Source organism: Silurus meridionalis, chromosome 5, assembly GCF_014805685.1.
Source record: "Silurus meridionalis isolate SWU-2019-XX chromosome 5, ASM1480568v1, whole genome shotgun sequence".
Lineage (NCBI taxonomy): Eukaryota > Metazoa > Chordata > Actinopteri > Siluriformes > Siluridae > Silurus > Silurus meridionalis.
The window spans coordinates 22,305,621-22,323,427 of NC_060888.1; the positions used below are offsets into that span (position 1 = coordinate 22,305,621).

The 17,807-nt window shown below is 39.2% G+C and overlaps 2 protein-coding genes across 3 annotated transcripts; one reads left to right on the top strand and one right to left on the bottom strand.

Moving 5' to 3' along the window:
* Positions 1 to 671: 671 nt before the first annotated feature.
* kxd1 (KxDL motif containing 1) lies at positions 672 to 7,847 on the bottom strand. Of its 2 annotated transcripts, none has more exons than XM_046849520.1 (5): positions 7,681 to 7,847; positions 2,995 to 3,093; positions 2,750 to 2,902; positions 2,596 to 2,642; positions 672 to 1,517 (listed from the first exon to the last, which is right to left on the bottom strand). In XM_046849520.1, exons 2-5 carry the CDS (start codon positions 3,087 to 3,089, stop codon positions 1,264 to 1,266), a joined length of 549 nt encoding a protein of 182 aa, XP_046705476.1. In that variant the 5' UTR covers positions 3,090 to 3,093; positions 7,681 to 7,847; the 3' UTR covers positions 672 to 1,263. The 2 variants fall into 2 exon arrangements, with proteins under 2 accessions (XP_046705476.1, XP_046705475.1); XM_046849519.1 differs by having other exon boundaries at positions 2,995 to 3,090; positions 7,681 to 7,845.
* A 254-nt stretch (positions 7,848 to 8,101) lies between these two features.
* edc3 (enhancer of mRNA decapping 3 homolog (S. cerevisiae)) lies at positions 8,102 to 17,218 on the top strand. Its single transcript, XM_046849518.1, is given in 8 exon segments — positions 8,102 to 8,244; positions 8,709 to 8,888; positions 9,000 to 9,283; positions 9,821 to 10,162; positions 10,648 to 10,801; positions 10,986 to 11,203; positions 13,799 to 13,852; positions 13,855 to 17,218. Coding segments are annotated over 7 exon segments (1,494 nt in total). The 5' UTR covers positions 8,102 to 8,244; positions 8,709 to 8,724; the 3' UTR covers positions 14,133 to 17,218.
* Positions 17,219 to 17,807: the final 589 nt, after the last annotated feature.

Sequence of the window (17,807 nt, forward strand, 5' to 3'; positions counted from 1 at the left end):
GTAGCTGCATATTTTTTTACTAACATTTAACAGAATCCTGACAATTCCACATATTGAGGAAGTGAATGAACGAGGAATGAAGGGAATGAATACATTTTTTAAAGTATGCTGAAATAAATAGAATAGTTAAGTAGATTGTATTTTTTTTTACATTTTATATTACATGTAAAGCACACACACACACACATCTGTATTAACCAAATGGGGTCTAACAAATGTAAACTAATATTTTTTTTATTTTTTAAATTATTTAATTTCATTTAACCAATTAAATTTGTGGCAATTTATTAGATTACTTAATTTGTAAAAAAAAAAAAAAAACAACAGTAAACTGATGTTATTATTAACATTTTGAACAAACTGCATTAATAAAAAAAACAACAAGCAATTTTATGTTTAGCATTTCTTCCCCCTAACAGTACTGAAATTGAACCGAACCGTGAGTTGAATGCCGAGGTGCGGAAACTGTGAATTTTGTGTTACACGCCTAGTATTTTTTTCTACAGGCAAACGGATTTTTGGTCTCGCTGCACGAAATCAGTCTAAAAAAAATTGAACAAATACACGAACACTAAATACAATAATGCAAAATACCACTCGAATATAACCTGGCTTGCTGAAGAAATGGTCAACTTTGTTGTAATCACAAGTGAACTTTAACACATTCAGGATTTTTGATTTAAGGTTATATTTGCACATTTTGTAAATAAAATCCACATAACGTTCGTTCATCACGAAAGCAATTGTTGATAATTATGTTTAGAATGTGATATCAAACCTGTCTTTCCACACACTCATTTTTAATATAATTGTCTCAGCTTGAATATCTAAGACACCACCAAGACAATCCAAAGTGTCTCATTTCTACAGACACTCAAATGAAATGTTCCACATCAGTTAAAGGAGCAATGCTTTTATAATACTTTGTCTTAAACCAGCGTGAGTTACAGAGTAAAATGATGAGCGTTATTAGGCAAGGCATGTTATTTAAATCTGACATGAAACTTTGAAACTATAAAACATATCACATATATAATATAATACAAAGCTTTCAAAAAAAAGAAAAATTGACAAAAGTTTACTTCCAAACCTGATCGATTTGATTAACACGCATTTGGCGAACAGGCTTACAGCATATTTTAGCTCTGGAGAATGTCTAGGTGTAGAATGTTAACATGACCGGACTTGAAGAAGCGTAATGTCAGAGCTAATTTACGCAAAGTACAAGGCTCTTCTGATGTCCAAAGTGATTCTGTAGGTTCTCTATATATTGACTGAATCTGGGCCTTCATCCAGCAGCACTGCTCTCTCGGGGCTGTTTGAGGTCGGAGTGTCCGGATTCTCCTGGGAAAGCTCCTCGGAACATCGGCTGATGGTCGGCGAGATAACGTCGGGGCTCGTGTCGCAAGATTCGGTGCTCTGTTCTGACGTGGCGGTGGTGGTGGTGGCGGCTATACTGGCAGGAACAGGGTCGAGGTCATCGTCGTCGTCCTCCAGACTGGAGGTTTCACGAACGTCTGTGGATGAAGAAAGATTTTAGAGCTAAACTACAACTGAAAAACTGGGGGGAAAAAGGACTACATATGGTGCTTAATTCCATTAAAGAAATTAGGACTGAACTTAAAATTAGGTTTAAAGCTTAACATTAAACCTCAAATTTCATATCTTTATAAGAGAACTGATTAAACAGCAGTACGAGGTGGTGTCAAAAGGTTTTGAGACTGGTTCTGTTTAAAAGAAAGTACTTTATTTATCTACGTTTACACACTACCACCTTTAAAATAGTCCCCTTGCACAGCAATACAGCACTTCCAGTGTTCCTGCCACTTCTGGAATGTGTCCTGAAAGTCTTCTTTTCAAAGTATGTCGAGAACCTTCTGCAATTCGCGCTGGATCTCCGCATTGGTGTCAAAACGGCAACCTTTGATCTGGATCTTTATCTTCTTAAGTCAGCAGGAGCCAAATCTGGCAAGTAGGGTGGGTGCGGAGGTGAGATCATGTTGTTTCTGGCGAGAAACTCACGCGTGAGGAGGGCTCAGTGATCGGGTGCATTGTCGTCATGGAGCAACCAGTTTTTTACGTTGTCCATGATAAAGTAGGAAACATGGTAACGCATGTGGTCAGAATAGCACCTGTTGCTCCGGATGTACACAGGATGATGTCTTTTTGCACACTGACTTATGAAGGTCGGTGCGCTCTGTGACTGTGCGTGCAGCCTTGTGCTGCCATCTGTTGGAGTGTTACAGAACTAGTCTCGAAACCTTTCGAAACCACCTCATGCATAGGTGCTCAGGCTGTGATGACGCAAAAATGTTTAATTGCTCTCGTACCAAAAATGTATTAGAGGACAATAAACCTTTTAGCCGAAACTCAGACACTGAAATCACACACTCTACTGGTGACATACTGCATGTAAAATAGATTATAATTTAAAATGTACATATTTGTGCATGTTAATAAATCCTAATATCTCTCGTAAGGAAAAACATTTGAAGCCATCTCCTCTGGCATTGTGCAAAACACTATATCAATGTATTATTCTACTATGACTATTTTGGGGTAGTTCATGGGTAATATAATGAGTTAGGAACTCACTGCTAAAGGCCTCTGGATACTGCTTAGCAATCTTGCCTTTCAGTGTCCTGAAAAAGATGCAATAATTTACTATTAATTAGTCCACTTACATAAAAATTGTCCCTCATCCCCGTATCTCATGCCAAGCAAACATAATAACGTATGCCCACAGCACCTTATTCGCCGAAAAATGCTGTCCAAGTCCTTCTTCATTTCAATTAACGTGCGAGTGTGGAGCTGAAAGCGATCGTTCATCTGCTGCAGCCGCACATTGGACAAGCCATTAAAGTTAATGAGCATCTCGTTGGTCTTTTCGAAGCGGTCCAGCCTGGACAACGAGTTATACAAGTGTTTTTCGAGTTACAGCCTCTTTATAGAAAGTTGTATGAAAACTTGCCGATTTAAAAAAAAAGAACTCACATGTGTCTCTGGGCCTGAATGATTGCGTTTACGTCCTCGGAGTTGACCATGCTCAGCATCCTGCTGCAGAAGACTCCAGAGGCAGTAGGATCCATTCTGCTGGGTCAATACATTTATAAAGTAAGAAAAAAGTTAGTTAGGTACTCATGGGCTTCCTAAGTAGTAGAGTTGTAAAGCTCTTACATGTTATATATAAAAGAAACGTATCACTATTTTGAATAGGGGGGCAAAGAGGTGGAACATTTCTGGTAAAACTTTCAATGGGAATGTCATCTGGGGAATTTTTTGAAAAATTCCAAGTTTGAAATTTACAATGGAATTTATGGGAATTATGAATTAGAAATTTGAGGAAATTTATATAAACTGTATCATATACAAACAAATATTTAATTCGGTCGGCCAACATGCATTTAAACTAATACAGATTTTCTAAAAATGTCATTTTTGACTTTTCACAATAGCTTACACACAGCACAAAGAACTTTTAAACATAAATGTATGTAATATATATGAAATTTACGTTAATATTCGCCAAGAGAGACATTTTTTTTTATTATCTTTCGTGCAGGACTCAAGAAATGGTGTGTGTTATGTTATGGATGAATGCAGAGTGCATGTTGGGGGTGTGGCCTCAGTTGCCCTGCAGTAAGTTTGCTGTGTGCATGTGATTAATCAATGTTCAGCGTAGAAATTCAACTAAAATTGCATTAAATTTGTCGGTTTTAACCAGGATTATGCTGCAAGATTCTTTTTTTTAACTACATTAAATTTCTCTGTTAGTGGGTAACCTGCAATATTGTAAATTCCCAGTTTATTCCCATTAATTTCCTGTTAATTCCCATATATTCCCTTTCATTTCCATGGACAGTTTCCAGTCTTCAAAATGGAATTTTGCAACCATAATTCTGAATAATAACATTTATTCTTAGCTCCAAGTTAAACTGCAAGTTAAATAAGAGTATGCCAAAGAATCTGAAATGAATGCACAGGATCTCGCTCGTAGATTGTGAACTCCTGTGCGATTTTCATTTGCTGGGCAGCAGCTCAACCAGGAAACAATTATGTCTCATAGATTAGGATAATATAATGATGTGGCATAAACTATTACTTCCACACATAAAAAGAAATAGCCAACTAATATTCCATAATGCGCTACAGGGTTCATGTCATGCTTTCTCTGAATCAAATCAAACTTTTTTAACAGAAACGCTGTAACCCTTTTATATAAAATTGGTGCAACCATTTTAGGGAACCTAAAAAACGCACACACAAAAGAACACACGTTCTGCCATCTGTCCTTTAAAGTCTACAAAAAAGTCTACAAAAAAATGTTTGATTTTGAAGGAAATCAATAAACAATCCACCTTGTTCGCATTAATTACACCTCTCACTGTGCCCTCTGAATCACTGCTGTTTAGGCATCAAATGCATTTCTGAAGCAAATATATTTCAGCTCTAAAAAAAGGTTTAAAACAATTGTTAACAGCACATCATCTGATCTGGGCACTAAAACAAATTCCCTTCGATCACCTTTATACCACCTGCTCCAGCGCAGAGATACTGACAAGATCCTGGTTTGCCTCTTCTTTCACAGTATTCTGGCTTCTTTCCTTAGTTTGAGCCCAACCACAGACTCACACCAATGCTTTAACTTTAGGAAATGACATTCCTAATTATGGAACACTCATGGCATCCCGTTAGAAGACACAAGCCAAACACAGACACTGTCGTTTTTCCCAGATTGTGTCTGTTGTTGGAGCGTGAGACTGCATGTAGAGCGCTATATTATATATTTTTTATTCTAATGTATTAATATAATTAATATATTCATATTTATTTCATTTGGCACATTTTTGTAATAAAGTTCACAGCTATTTTACATGACGTGTTATGTTTTGGTTTTGTTTTTTATCCAGTATCAATTTTAAAAACTATTGGTTATTTATCGGTTATCGCCAAGTACGACCCAAACTAGATATCGGTCTTGGTAAAATCCACTATCGGTCAACCTCTAATCAGCAAGGTCTGTCCCAGGCAAAGGATTCAAAGCATACTGGGTTTTCATGATGTGCTGTTCAAGCGATTTTGAAAAAGCACAGAGAAACAGACAATTCTGAGAAGCATAACTGAAGCTGGCCAAGAAAGCTGATGAAAGACACATCATGCTTACTTCTCTTCAATATTAGATGTCCAGCAGTGCCATCACCAAATACTCAGGTACACCTTTTACATAAGTCTGGCCAGATGTGGTCTTCATGGAAGAATTGCAGCCAAAAAGCCATACCTCTGACATAGAAACAATGCTAAGCAACTCAACTATGCACAAAACCATAAGAACTGTGGAGCAGAAAAAGCAGCAGGTGCAGCATGCTGCAGGTATGGGGCTGCATTTCTGCAAATAGATTTGGAGATTTGCTGAGGATGAATTGTGTCCACAATGCTGAGAAATACAGGCAGATACAGTGCATCCGGGAAGTATTCACAGCCCTACAGCCTTATTCCCAAATAGATTAAAGTCATTATTTTCCTGAAAATTCTACAAACAATACCCCATAATGATAACCCGAAAGAGGTTTGTTTGAAATCTTTGCATATTTATTAAAAAATGTTTTAAAAAAGGCCACCTGTGGTAAATTCAGTAGTTTGGACATGATTTGGAAAGGCACACACCTGTCTATATGAGGGCCCACAGTTACAGTGCATAACAGTTCAGAGCACAAACCAAGCCATGAAGTCCAAAAGATTTGCTGTAGACCTCAGAGACAGGATTGTATCGAGGAACAGATCTGGGGAAGGGGCCAGAAAAAATTCCCGATTAGCACAGTGGCCTCTATCATCTGAGGAAGATGGAAGAAGTTTGGAACCACCAGGACTCTTTCTAAAGCGGGCCGCTGGTCCATACTGAGCGATCGGGACAGAAGTGAGGGAGGTGCTCCAGCATTTCTCTGTAGAGAGAGGAAAACCTTCCAGAAGAACAACCATCTCTGCAGCACTCCACCAATCAGACCTGTATGTTAAAGTAGCCAGACAGAAGCCACTCCTCAGTAAAAGGGACATGACAGCCCACCTGGAGTTTGCCAAAAGGCACCTGAAGGACTCTCAGACCACGAGAAGCAAAGATTGCTGAATGCTAAGTGTCATCTCTGGAGGAAACCAGGCACCGCTCATCACCTGGCCAATACCATCCCTACAGTGAAGCATGGTGGTGACTGGGGTGACGGTTCAGCTTTTAACTGGACAACGCAGCCAAGTTAACAAACGAGTGGCTACCGGAAACTTGTTAAATGTTCTTGAGTTTTCCAGCCAGAGCCCAGACTTAAACCAGATTGAACATCTCTTGAGAGATCTGAAAATGGCTGTGCACAGATGCTCCCTGTCCAAACTGATGGAGCTTGAGAGGTTCTGCAAAGAAGAATGGGAGAATCTGCCCAAAAATAGATGTATTGAGCAAAGGCTGTGAATACTTATGTACATGTGTTTTTTTGTTTTTGTTTTTTTTTTATAAATTTTGAGGACAAAAAATAAATTTAATTCACTTTTCCATCTTCAGTGTAGAGAATAATAAAAAGTAATGAGTAATAGTTTTAGCCCCCACAGGGCCCTGATCTCTGCGTCATCGTGTCTGTCTGGGATTAGTGTTCTCTTTGATTGGAGGCCACTCTGTGCAGCTTGGGACGGTTTCTCATCAACGCCTTGGGTGGTTCCATGGAATTCCGAAGTAAGAACGGCACTTTGAGGATGGATTTGAAATGTAGTTAATGTCAACAGTCTGCTACATTGACTCAGGACTACTTTTTGCTTCTGATCATCATCACTGTACCCCGCAACATTGTATATCTGCAATAAATGGACATTTGGTGCAACCCAGATGAGGATGGTTTGAGTCTGGTTCCTCTTAAGGTTTCTTCCTTATGCCATCTCGGGGAGGTTTTTTCTTGCCACAGTCGCCACCGGCTCGCTCATCAGGGACAAACTTACTTATAAAGAACATATTCACTTTTAATCACCACATTATCTGTGTAAAGCTGCTTTGAGACAATGTTCATTGTTATAAGCGCTACACAAATAAAATTAATTGAATTGAATTACATAAAGAGACAGAAGGATTAAAAGCAATTTAAGATCTATAGTTAGTTCTCTAAGATGTTTGAATCAACCTTCCTGCTGAGTTCCTTCAAAAACTGTGTGCAAATTGATTGACAACTGAGGCTGTTTTGCAGGCAAAGGATCCTCACACCAAATATTGATTTGAGTTGGAATTTTAATCTGTTGGCTCAGTTAGATTGCATTTTATAAATAAACGAAAAAACAAACAGCATTTCTTCAAGCCTTCTCCAATCCTGCCTACAACCAGCTGCAGGGGGGTTTATACTGAGATGCCCTACAGAAATAGTATAACAGACTCAGTATATATATATATATATATATATATATATATATATATATATATATATATATAAAACTATAAATACTCAGTTGTGAATGCAAGTTCTGCATGCACAAATAAACTGCACACTACATTTGCCTGTAAATTTGTTGATTATTACCTGAATTTTTTTTTAAACCAAACCTAATAAAAATCTGTATGAAATCTGATAGGCGTTTAGGAATATCAGTGAAACGACAAAGCACTAATTAATATTAGCAATATTAGCATCCTCGCTAGCAACTAAACACTGCACGTACCTGGCAGGCTTCTTTACCAACCCGAGCGTTGCTGTAAATAATCAGATATCACAAAATCATCATAATATCTACAACAGCAGAAGAATAAAACCGCTTCTTTGGGTAAAGCGTCTAAAATAAATAAAACAAATCTCTCAGGAAATGCAGTCGTGAGGTTGTTGTCAAGCTGTCACGTGACTCACGAGGGTCCCTCCTGAAAACTCTTACCAATCACCAGTGTTGTTTTTTTTTTTTTTTCGAGAAAATAAGCGATATAAAAAGCGATTATAGTGAGAATGTGTGTAGCCTTTTAAGCACGATGAAGGTGAAAAGAAAATATGTATTATTTGTTTTGTTACTGTTATTTCCGCCTTGTTAGTTTGCTCCCTAACAGTATGGGGCGGTAGTGAGTTTAAGCGCGCGCATACGGCGCTTCACACAGCATCCGCGAAGAAGAGAAAGAGAACGCGAGGAGAAGAAAAAAAAGAAGAAAAAAGAAGAGAAGGAAAACAACTAAGCAGTGCAACGAAAATATAGATCATTATATCATTTGTTTTCACTTATTTCTAATTCCACTTGTACCAGGTGTGTATCTCTGTATAACTCGATAAAACCGAACAAAACCTTCGAGCTGTTAGCACGCTAATAATGGTTTGTGGAAAGTAAGCTAGCTGGCTAGTTATGCTAGGCTAAAGCTCGTCTCTGTATTATTTCGGTATAGCCGCTAGCTGCTGCGCTCTTTGTAATAGAGAAGCACAGTACCCACGTTGTTGTTTTTTTGTACATGTTTTTTAAACAGTAATATATTGTTTTTCTGGTTGTGTGTTTATAAATGTACATCTGCCTTAGCCACTCTAGAGCTAATTGTTTTCAGTCAGTCAGGCTTTTATAACTAACTTTTCTTTATATCAGCGAGCAGTTGCAATGTTTACTTAAAAAAGGAAAAAAAAAAAAAAAATATATATATATATATATATATATATATATATATATAATATAAATATATATATAATATAAATATAATAAACAATCTATCTCCCCCGATAAAGGTGTTCATTTGGCAGAATGGCAGCAGAATGTTTGGGCAGCCTTGTTTCAATCAACTGTGGTCCGACTTTGGGGATGTACCAAGGAGAAGTGTCCTCGGTTGACCAGGCCCGTCAAACCATCTCCTTGAAACAGCCGTTTCACAATGGCATCAAGTGTTCGGTGCCCGAGGTAACTTTCAGGTACGGGTTCAGGTTCAAAATGTGTTCCATGTGCAGTAAGACCTGTTTGTATTTCTACATGAAATGGGTTTTCTGCATTCCAACAAAGCAGCACCTTATGTCTGTTTACAGCGCTGTGGACATCAAAGATCTCAAGATCTTGGAAATCCGTAGCTGCTCCAATGGAGTCACAAAGCGGAGTGTTGCTGAATCCGGCTCCTCCGTACCCGGCTACACAGGACGCAAGGACAAAGGAGCAGGGAATGGAGTCAACAGTGCGCCTGTAAACGTGCCCAAAGCTGAGCCCAGGCTTCAAGATGGCGGCATGTCTCCGTCACAGCACTACTCCAAGAGCTATATTGAGCGCCATGTAGAGATTGGCCAGAGTAAAGGCTTCAGACGAAGACACAACTCATGTATGTATACGGTGGGAGGCAGTGGGAGCCTAAAACTTTCTTTTATGTGACTCATATACTTTGTAATGAAATGTAGTTTGTTTTTGACCACGGTGCAACACACAGCAGGACTGCAGAAGCACAATTACAGGAGAGAACCCTAATGCATAATCTTGAGTAAATACTAAAGGGGTGTAACGGTACATGTATTGATACCGTACTGCTTCAGTACGGAGATTTCTATTCGGCGCACATGTGTACTGAATGCAATCTTTTTATCTACGTTCTGCACGTAAAAAAAAATTATTATTATTAATCTTAAACATACATAACATGGGTTCGGGGGATAAAAAAAAGAAACTAGTTAGCGCAGTGTCACTGTGGCTTCTCAATTTGTACTGGAAATAAGTTTTAGTCTGATAATTCTGCATATCAAGGGAGTAAATGAATGAAGACATTTGTTAAAATATACTGAAATAAGTAGAACAGTATATAACACATCCACGCCCTGTTTTTGTTAAAAAAAAAAATTGAGTGCCTGATTATTTTCTATTACAGGGTCGTCCAGCAGTAGAGGTGTAAATCAGGTCACGCCGAAGAAGAACGGCTCGAAGAATGGTCAGATGAAGAACAAAGACGACGAATGTTTCGGTGACGGCATGGACGACGTCCTAGACGAAGACTTTGACTTTGAAGGGAACCTGGCCCTTTTCGACAAAGCCGCCGTGTTCTCGCAGATCGAATCGTCAGACCGGCGAGGCAACGGCGCTCGGTCACGGGGAAATCCCGTAGAGCAGACGCCCTCACGTTACCGACACGACGAGAACATTCTGGAAGCCAAGCCTGTCGTCTACAGGCAGATCATAGTGCCTCAGTCAGGGGCAAAAGAATATAGCACTGGTAAGAAAATGATGAATTGTGAGATGTTGAGGCTTTCATTGGGAGTAATGAGGATGGACAGGATTAGAAATTAGTTTATTAGAGGGGGGCAGGGCATGTAGGATGTTTTGGAGACAAGGTGAGGGAGGTGAGATTGAGATGGTTTGGACATGTACAGAGGGAAGGACATGTAGGAGAATGCTGAAGATGGATCCACCAGGAAGAAGAAAAAGAGGAAGGACAAGGAGGAGGTTTATGGATGTGGTGAGGGAAGACATGCAGGTAGTTGGGTTGAAAGAGGTAGATGTAGAGGACTGGGGGTACAGAGTCTGATGAGCCGCTTTGGCGACCCCTGATGGGAGAAGCCGAGAGAAGATGATGATGAATAGTGCAAGTTAATAATTATTTGACGTCTATTTTTTTTATTTGCATTTTTTAAATAATTCGGAAGTTTTTTTGGAATCAAAGGATTTATTTATTTATTTTACATTTATTTTTTGTTAAAGATTCGGGGCTGGTTGTCCCCAGTATCTCATATGAGTTGCACAAGCGCGTGCTGAGCATGGCTGAGAATTACGGTCTCTCTCTGGAGCGCAGGCTGGAGATGACCGGTGTGTGTGCCAGTCAGATGTCTCTCACACTGCTCGGAGGCCCAAACAGGTCAGTGTGAATAAAACTGTATAGTCTGTATAGGATGTTATTTTTAAAGTCTTATTTTTTAGTTAAGAGACAAAATAACAGATTTATTTCAGATCAGCATTTTTGTTTCACCCGATTAGTGTCCCTTTCATTTTGAGGGCTGAAGTAGTATGTACCAGACTATTTATACGCTCTTCTTTTGTAGGCTCACACCTAAAAATTTGCACCAGCGTCCAACAGTGGCTTTGCTGTGTGGGCCACATGTACAGGGAGCTCAAGGAATCAGCTGCGGCCGCCACCTGGCCAACCATGAAGTAGAGGTCGTCCTCTTTCTCCCCAACTTCGTAAAGATGCTAGAAGCCATCACCAGTGAACTCGCACTATTCAGCAAGACGGGTGGCAAACAGGTTTCCAGCGTCAAAGGTACTTTGTTTGCAAACAGACTTCTTGTTAGTGCTGAACTTTTAGTGCCTGCTGTAAAACCGGTCATTGAATGACATTTACTATTCAAATCTAATTTAGTATTACGCATCACATATTCAAATACGATGTGGTATCGAAGCTTCAAGACTAATGGTGCTAACTGGTGATATCCCGACCTTGTGCGTTACTACGTCTGCAATTTCATCACGGACAGCAAGTTCGAACAAAGAGCGACTGTGAAATTCTGTGTGAAACTGAGCAAATCAACCACAGAGACGTTTGATGTAAGGAGATGCTGCAATGAGTCATTCGAGGTGTTTTGAGCGGAGCACACTATTATGGAGCCATTATCCAGCGCAAATCGCAAAAGGTGCTTGACACGCTTCAAAATGAAGGCTTCCAGGAGATAATTCCAGAAGTAGCAGGAACGCTGGAAGAGCTGTATTTCTGTGCAAGGGGACTATTTGGAAGGTGATGGTGTGAAAACGTAGATCACTAAAGTACTTTCTTGTAAACAAAGCCAGTCTCAAAACTTTTTGATACCACCTCGTATCAGGGGGAAAAAAAGGCAGTATAAACAAAATAATCAATTCTTGTGGAAATACTTACATTAACAGTCTTCAACAAAATGTTTATATAGCTTTCTCACTCATTTTGTTAATATTTTTCCAGGGTGTTCAGTTGGTTGTAGTTACAGCTGTGTGATGCAGTAGACTGAGAAAGTTACAATGTTTTGAGGATGCAAAAATGGTGGAGGTTTTTAATGAAATTAATACACTGACCTGGAATAACATTGAGACAATAACATTATGAGCAGTGAAGTAAATAACACTGATTAGCTCATCATGGCACCTGTTAGTGGGTGGGATATATTGGGCAACAAGTAAACATTTTGTCCTCAAAGTTGACGTGCAAGAAGCAGGAAAAATGGGCAAGCATAAGGATTTGTGGAGTTTGACAAGGGCCAAATTGTTGTGTAGATGGCGGTCAGAGCATCTCCAAAACTGCAGCTCTTGTGGGCTGTTCCTGGTCTGCAGTGGTCAGAATCTAACAAAAGTGGTCCAAGGAAGGAACACTGGTGAACCTGTTACATGTCTTCCCTCACCACATCCATAAACCTCTTTCTTGGTCTTCCTCTTTTCCTTCTTTCTGGCGGCTCCATCCTCAGCATTCTAATACCGATATACCCCATGTCCCTCCTCTGCACATGTCCAAACCATCTCAATCTCACCTCCCTCACCGTATCTCCAAAACGTCCTACATGCGCTGTCCCTCTAATGAACTAATTTCTAATCCTGTCCATCCTCGTCACGCCCAACGAAAACATCTTCAGCTCTGCTACCTCCAGCTCCACCTCCTGTCTTTTACTCAATGCCACTGTCTCTAAACCATACATCATCACAGGTCTCACCACAGTCCTATAAACTTTCCCTTTCACTCTTGCAGATACTCTTCTATCACAAATCACTCCTGTCACTCTTCTCCACCCACTCCACCCTGCCTGCACTTTTTCCTTCACTTTTCTAACACACTCTCCATTACTTTGCACAGTTGACCCCATGTAACTAAACTCATCCCTACTCTCACCACAAATCACAATATCATCCGCAAACAACATAGTCCACAGAGACGTCTGTCTGACCTCAGAGCCGATCCTTGACGCAGTCCAACCTCCACCTTGAACCAGTCTGTTGTTCCTACTGCACACTTCACTGCTGTCACACTGTCCTCATGCATGTCCTGCACCACCCTCACAGACTTCTGACACATCTGACTTCCTCGATACCACAATTCCTCTCTCGGCACCCTGTCGTACGCTTTCTCTAAATCAACAAACACCGCGTCCGTAGTGCTGTTCCTCGGCATGAAACCATACTGTTGCTCGCAGATGGTCACCTCTTCTCTCAGCCTGGCTTCCACTACTCTTTCTGATAACTTCATGGTGTGAATGATTAACTTTTATTCCCTTTTAGTTACTGCAGGTCTCCCTTATTCTTAGATCGGTGATGGCACACTCCTCCATTCCTCATGCATCTCAACTTCCAAAATCCTGTTAAACAATCTTGTAAAAAACTCCACTGTCATTTCTCCTTAACATCTCCACACTTCTATTGGTATGTCATCTGGTCCAACCAACTTTCCCCTCTTCATCCTCTTAATAGCTGGTCTTACTTCCTCCTTACTAATCCTATCCAACATCTCCACATCATCCAACCTTCTCTCTTTTCCTCACTCATCAGCTGCTCAAAATACTCCCTTCCATCTTCTCAACACATCACATTAAAATGATTGATTATATGAATCTATGATCATTTAAATCATTATGTACTGTACAAAAAGATCTGGATGCATAAAGCATAAAAACAGCAGTTCTTCAGGACTGCATATAAAATATACACATGCTAATTTCACCATGTCCTCCATACAGGAAGGCTTCAGTGACTTATTGCAGTTACATGTTCATGCAACATGAGGACTGGATACACAATTCCTGTTAGTCTGGAACTTGTATTGGGGAGGAGGAGTAAAAATAAAAAAATCCATGTATGTTAATTCACTTAGTGTTAAGCCAATATGTCCTCTTTATTTTCTCAGATTTACCAGATACCCCAGTGGACCTGGTCATAAACTGTCTCGACTCTCATGAGAACACTTTCTGAGGGAGCAGCCGTGGTACCGGGCAGCGGTTGACTGGGCCAATCAGAATCGAGCACCCGTGCTCAGTATAGATCCTCCCGTGAGCGGACAGGAGCAAGCTGTTGAGGCGAAGTGGTCCCTCTGCCTGGGCCTGCCTCTGCCACTGCCAGAGAGAGCGGGTCGAGTCTACCTGTGTGACATCGGGGTGCCACGCCAGGTGTTTCAGGAAGTGGGCATCAGGTACCACTCGCCGTTCGGCTGCAAGTTTGTCATCCCGCTGCACTCAGCATAAACATACCTTAACCCGGACTGTAACGGGGCCAGGCACAGGGTCAATGAGCCAGAACCTGCCTTAAATCCCGCCGTGATCAGATGTTGGCGTGAGCTAGCGCCTTCTGTCGTGGTACTGAATCCAGCATCTTATTTCTGTTGCATTCTTCAAAGCTATATTCAAATCCTGGATGTTGAATTGGGAAAAGGGAAAAACACTGAAGGATACCCTCAGCTTATGGTTCAGCCCTCTTTCGCTTTGTGTGCGTGTTTACTGTGGAACCAGCCTCTGACTCTTTGTGCGTTTTAGTTCGAATTTAACAATCTTTAATCGATCCTTTGTAGTCTTTACAGAGTACTGATGTGGTTTGAGCTGTAGAGCAGCTCAGATCTGTAGGGCAGCTCAGATCAGTTTGCACAACTGTGATATTTCATCTTATTTAATGCTGTGTAAAGATGTCATTGGCACAGAACCAGAACAATTTTACTCGGGATTGAACCAGTCTAATTTCCCTTCGATTCCTTTCGACATTATTTTGTGTTGAGAGAAATTTATTGAGTTTGGTTCCTCCTTGGATGGGGAAAAAACAATGTTGCATATGTTGTTGTATTTTTTTTTTTTTTTTCTTCTTTTTCAAGCTTTTGCCAAATGTGATCAAAGTCAGCACTGATTTGTGCAGAGTCTAAAGTCCTTGGGTTATTTAAAGAGCTAATCAAAATTTTGTTTGACTCTGTTGCCCAGTAGGATTCTTAACGATATATTTTTTTTTTTTTATTTTTATTTTATATTTTTTTCCCCCTCAGAGTATCATAATGACTCCTTTTATTTGTAGGCCTGAATGACAGACAAACACCAACATTTCTTCTCACTTATTCAGTTTATTTCTCTTACAAGAGTTGTGGCACAGCTTCGATACCTCTGATGCAACATTATAACTTTTAATAGAAAACAGCTACACAAATACTATGATGTGGACTTTTATAAGAGATTCATGATAAAAACATGCTGTCATGTTTCAAGCTTTTTGTATTTGAAGTTGAACTGTTTGTTTAATTGGAGTTCAGTCTACAAATTGGTTGTTTGAGGAATTGTTAAATGTTTTTACTGTGTCGGTCTTATTTACTGAACGATGCATTGTTTTCTTTACCCTTATTACTTTTTGTAGAAACAATCTTTTTGTAATTTTATGACCTGCCTTCTTTTATAGGTTTTGCCTTACCTTTCCTCCAAGCTCAATTGTTTTGTCTTGCACTGTAAAGATACTAGTGAATAGATTGGACGGACACAGAACCCAGCATTACACGCAAGCAGGAATGTGTCCAGGTATTAAAGATATCGTGTCTGATACATGACTGAAGTCTGATTTAAGGAGACACTGGTACTGGGTTTATTCATCTCTCTGGGTTTCCAGTGTCCTCAGCATTAAAGTGGCTGTATGGGAATTCCTGGATAGGTGACTTATTGTAAAATTATATGTAAATTGTATACGTTTGTGGTTATAGACTGACGAGAAAATGTATACAAAATGCTTCTTCAGTGGGTGACAATGATCATATGTTGCATATCGTTGCCTAGTTCGCATCATAGGTGCACTCGCCAGTTGTCAAGTAGCTTATATTAACCGATTGATAGGCTGACTGATATTGGTAGTCTTTAAAACGAGCATGGTGTTTAAAGAAGTTAACGAAGAATCCTTACTGAGTTGGGAGGAAAATTTATAAGAATGAACGTTCCAACGTTATGCCTGTTATTACATTAAAAGACCAGGAGGCAGTAGTAAAAACGTTGTACAAAAGTGCCAAATGTGTCGCTGAGTTGAAACCTAGACGTTTGTAACAATTCAGCTGCACTTGCACTATCTGTCCTGAAGCACAAGGTATTAGCTCAGTGTCAGAAAGCAGAGACATTCAAAAGGAAAAACGTAGCTATAAAAATTGGTTTCCGCTGTTAGAGTTCTTTTCGTTCTCTAATTCGCAGCAATGCAGCCAACGGGGTTTGCGTTTTTGCCTTGTCATTGTTGACTTATTTGCATTTATTAAATCTTGAAAGAACATTGAATCTATGCAGAGATTAGGGAAAGTAGAATTGGCATTTAGAGCTGACTTGTATCTGAGCTGACCAGCTTTTAACTGGCCTTTATAACAAAACATTCTGGCAACATTTACAGCATTAAGAAATGTTTACAGTGCTTAGTAAGCAAGAACTCTGAGAACTGTATCTTTCTTATATTCCTAAAACATAGCATTGGTCATTTCTTTGCATTTTATTAGTTGCAATTTTTTTTAATTAATTTTCCCCTTGATATTTAAAGTGTTGGAAACCTGAAATGAAGCTAGAAGTGATGAGATTATTATTATTTTGGTGTGGTTTATTTTCAAACCATTCAGCTTTGAATCACTCCAGAGGATATGCCTTTTTTTGGGCAGTATCAGTGTGTTATCCCCTAAGCACTGAGTTAAGCATATTGTGTGCAAAGAAATGCACTTGTACCATTCCAGGAATGTGTTGTTTAACTAACTTTCTTTTTTTCCCAGAAAGGTCTGTTAACTGCATTATCTTCTAAAACAGATCAAAAATATTTACCATATTTTTTTCTCCCACAAAAAAACTGATGTTTTCTGTGGTTATTGCAATTGTTACAAGCCAATCAGTTTTTTAAAAATCTTTTTTTTCTTTTGCTTTCCTGTATTGCATTGAGACTGGGTGTTAACCTCCTAGCCAATTAAAGCCAATGTTCGTTATAATGTTGCCTTGTTATGCATATAGTCGTGTTCACTGTTCAGGTTTAGGGCTCATTTACAAATGCTTAATATTTCGTCTTTTGGTTTTCTTTTTTTTTTTTTTTGCTTTCCACCGTGTCAACAAAAATGACTATTTTACTCTCCTGGTTCATTGTTTGGAACATAAATCAATTGCAATGATTTAGTTTGTTACTTCTGTGGCTTGGTTTGGAAACGGAAACCTTATTATTTCCAAGTCACTGATGATGTATAACATCAATGTTTATAAAAGTGTGGGGTCAACACATTATTGTTGACTTAATCCCTCAATTCTCTCAGTTGAAATGTTGAAAACTTGAGAATGAATAAAGACAGTCTTAACTGCAAGTCTATTGTCATGTTAATAGTCTTTCTACAGCCAACCTTTTTTTTTTTTCCTTCCCTTTTTATACAATATTCTACATTCTAGAACATTCTAGAATATCTATATATTCTTTTTATAAAACAATATTCATGTAGCATTCTTATTAGTATTATTGATTGTGATTTAATGTAGGAAATCACTCCGAATTCCTCACAAGGTGGCGACGTGAGGCCACATTTCTATCTGTAGCGGTTCTTCTGCATTGTGGTCTGTCCCAAAATCTTTTGAGTGGTTTAATCCTCATTTCTAGTTCGTGTTGTAGGTTCAGTAAGTAACTTTATCAGGACCCTTGAGTATTACAGACTATAGAGCCGAGGTCCCCAAACCTTTTTCAACGAAGGACCAAAAATCTAACTTGATGGGCCTAAGAGCTGAAAATAAATCTTACATTATACCAAATATTATATTACAATTGATGTTGCCATGGTTTCTCTTATTTGATTTCTATAATATTTAAATAAATAAATAAATAAAATAAACATTACATTGTAATCATAACCGCATAATGAATGCGGTTTTATTTTCAAAGTTCCAGTTCGCTGAAAATTATAG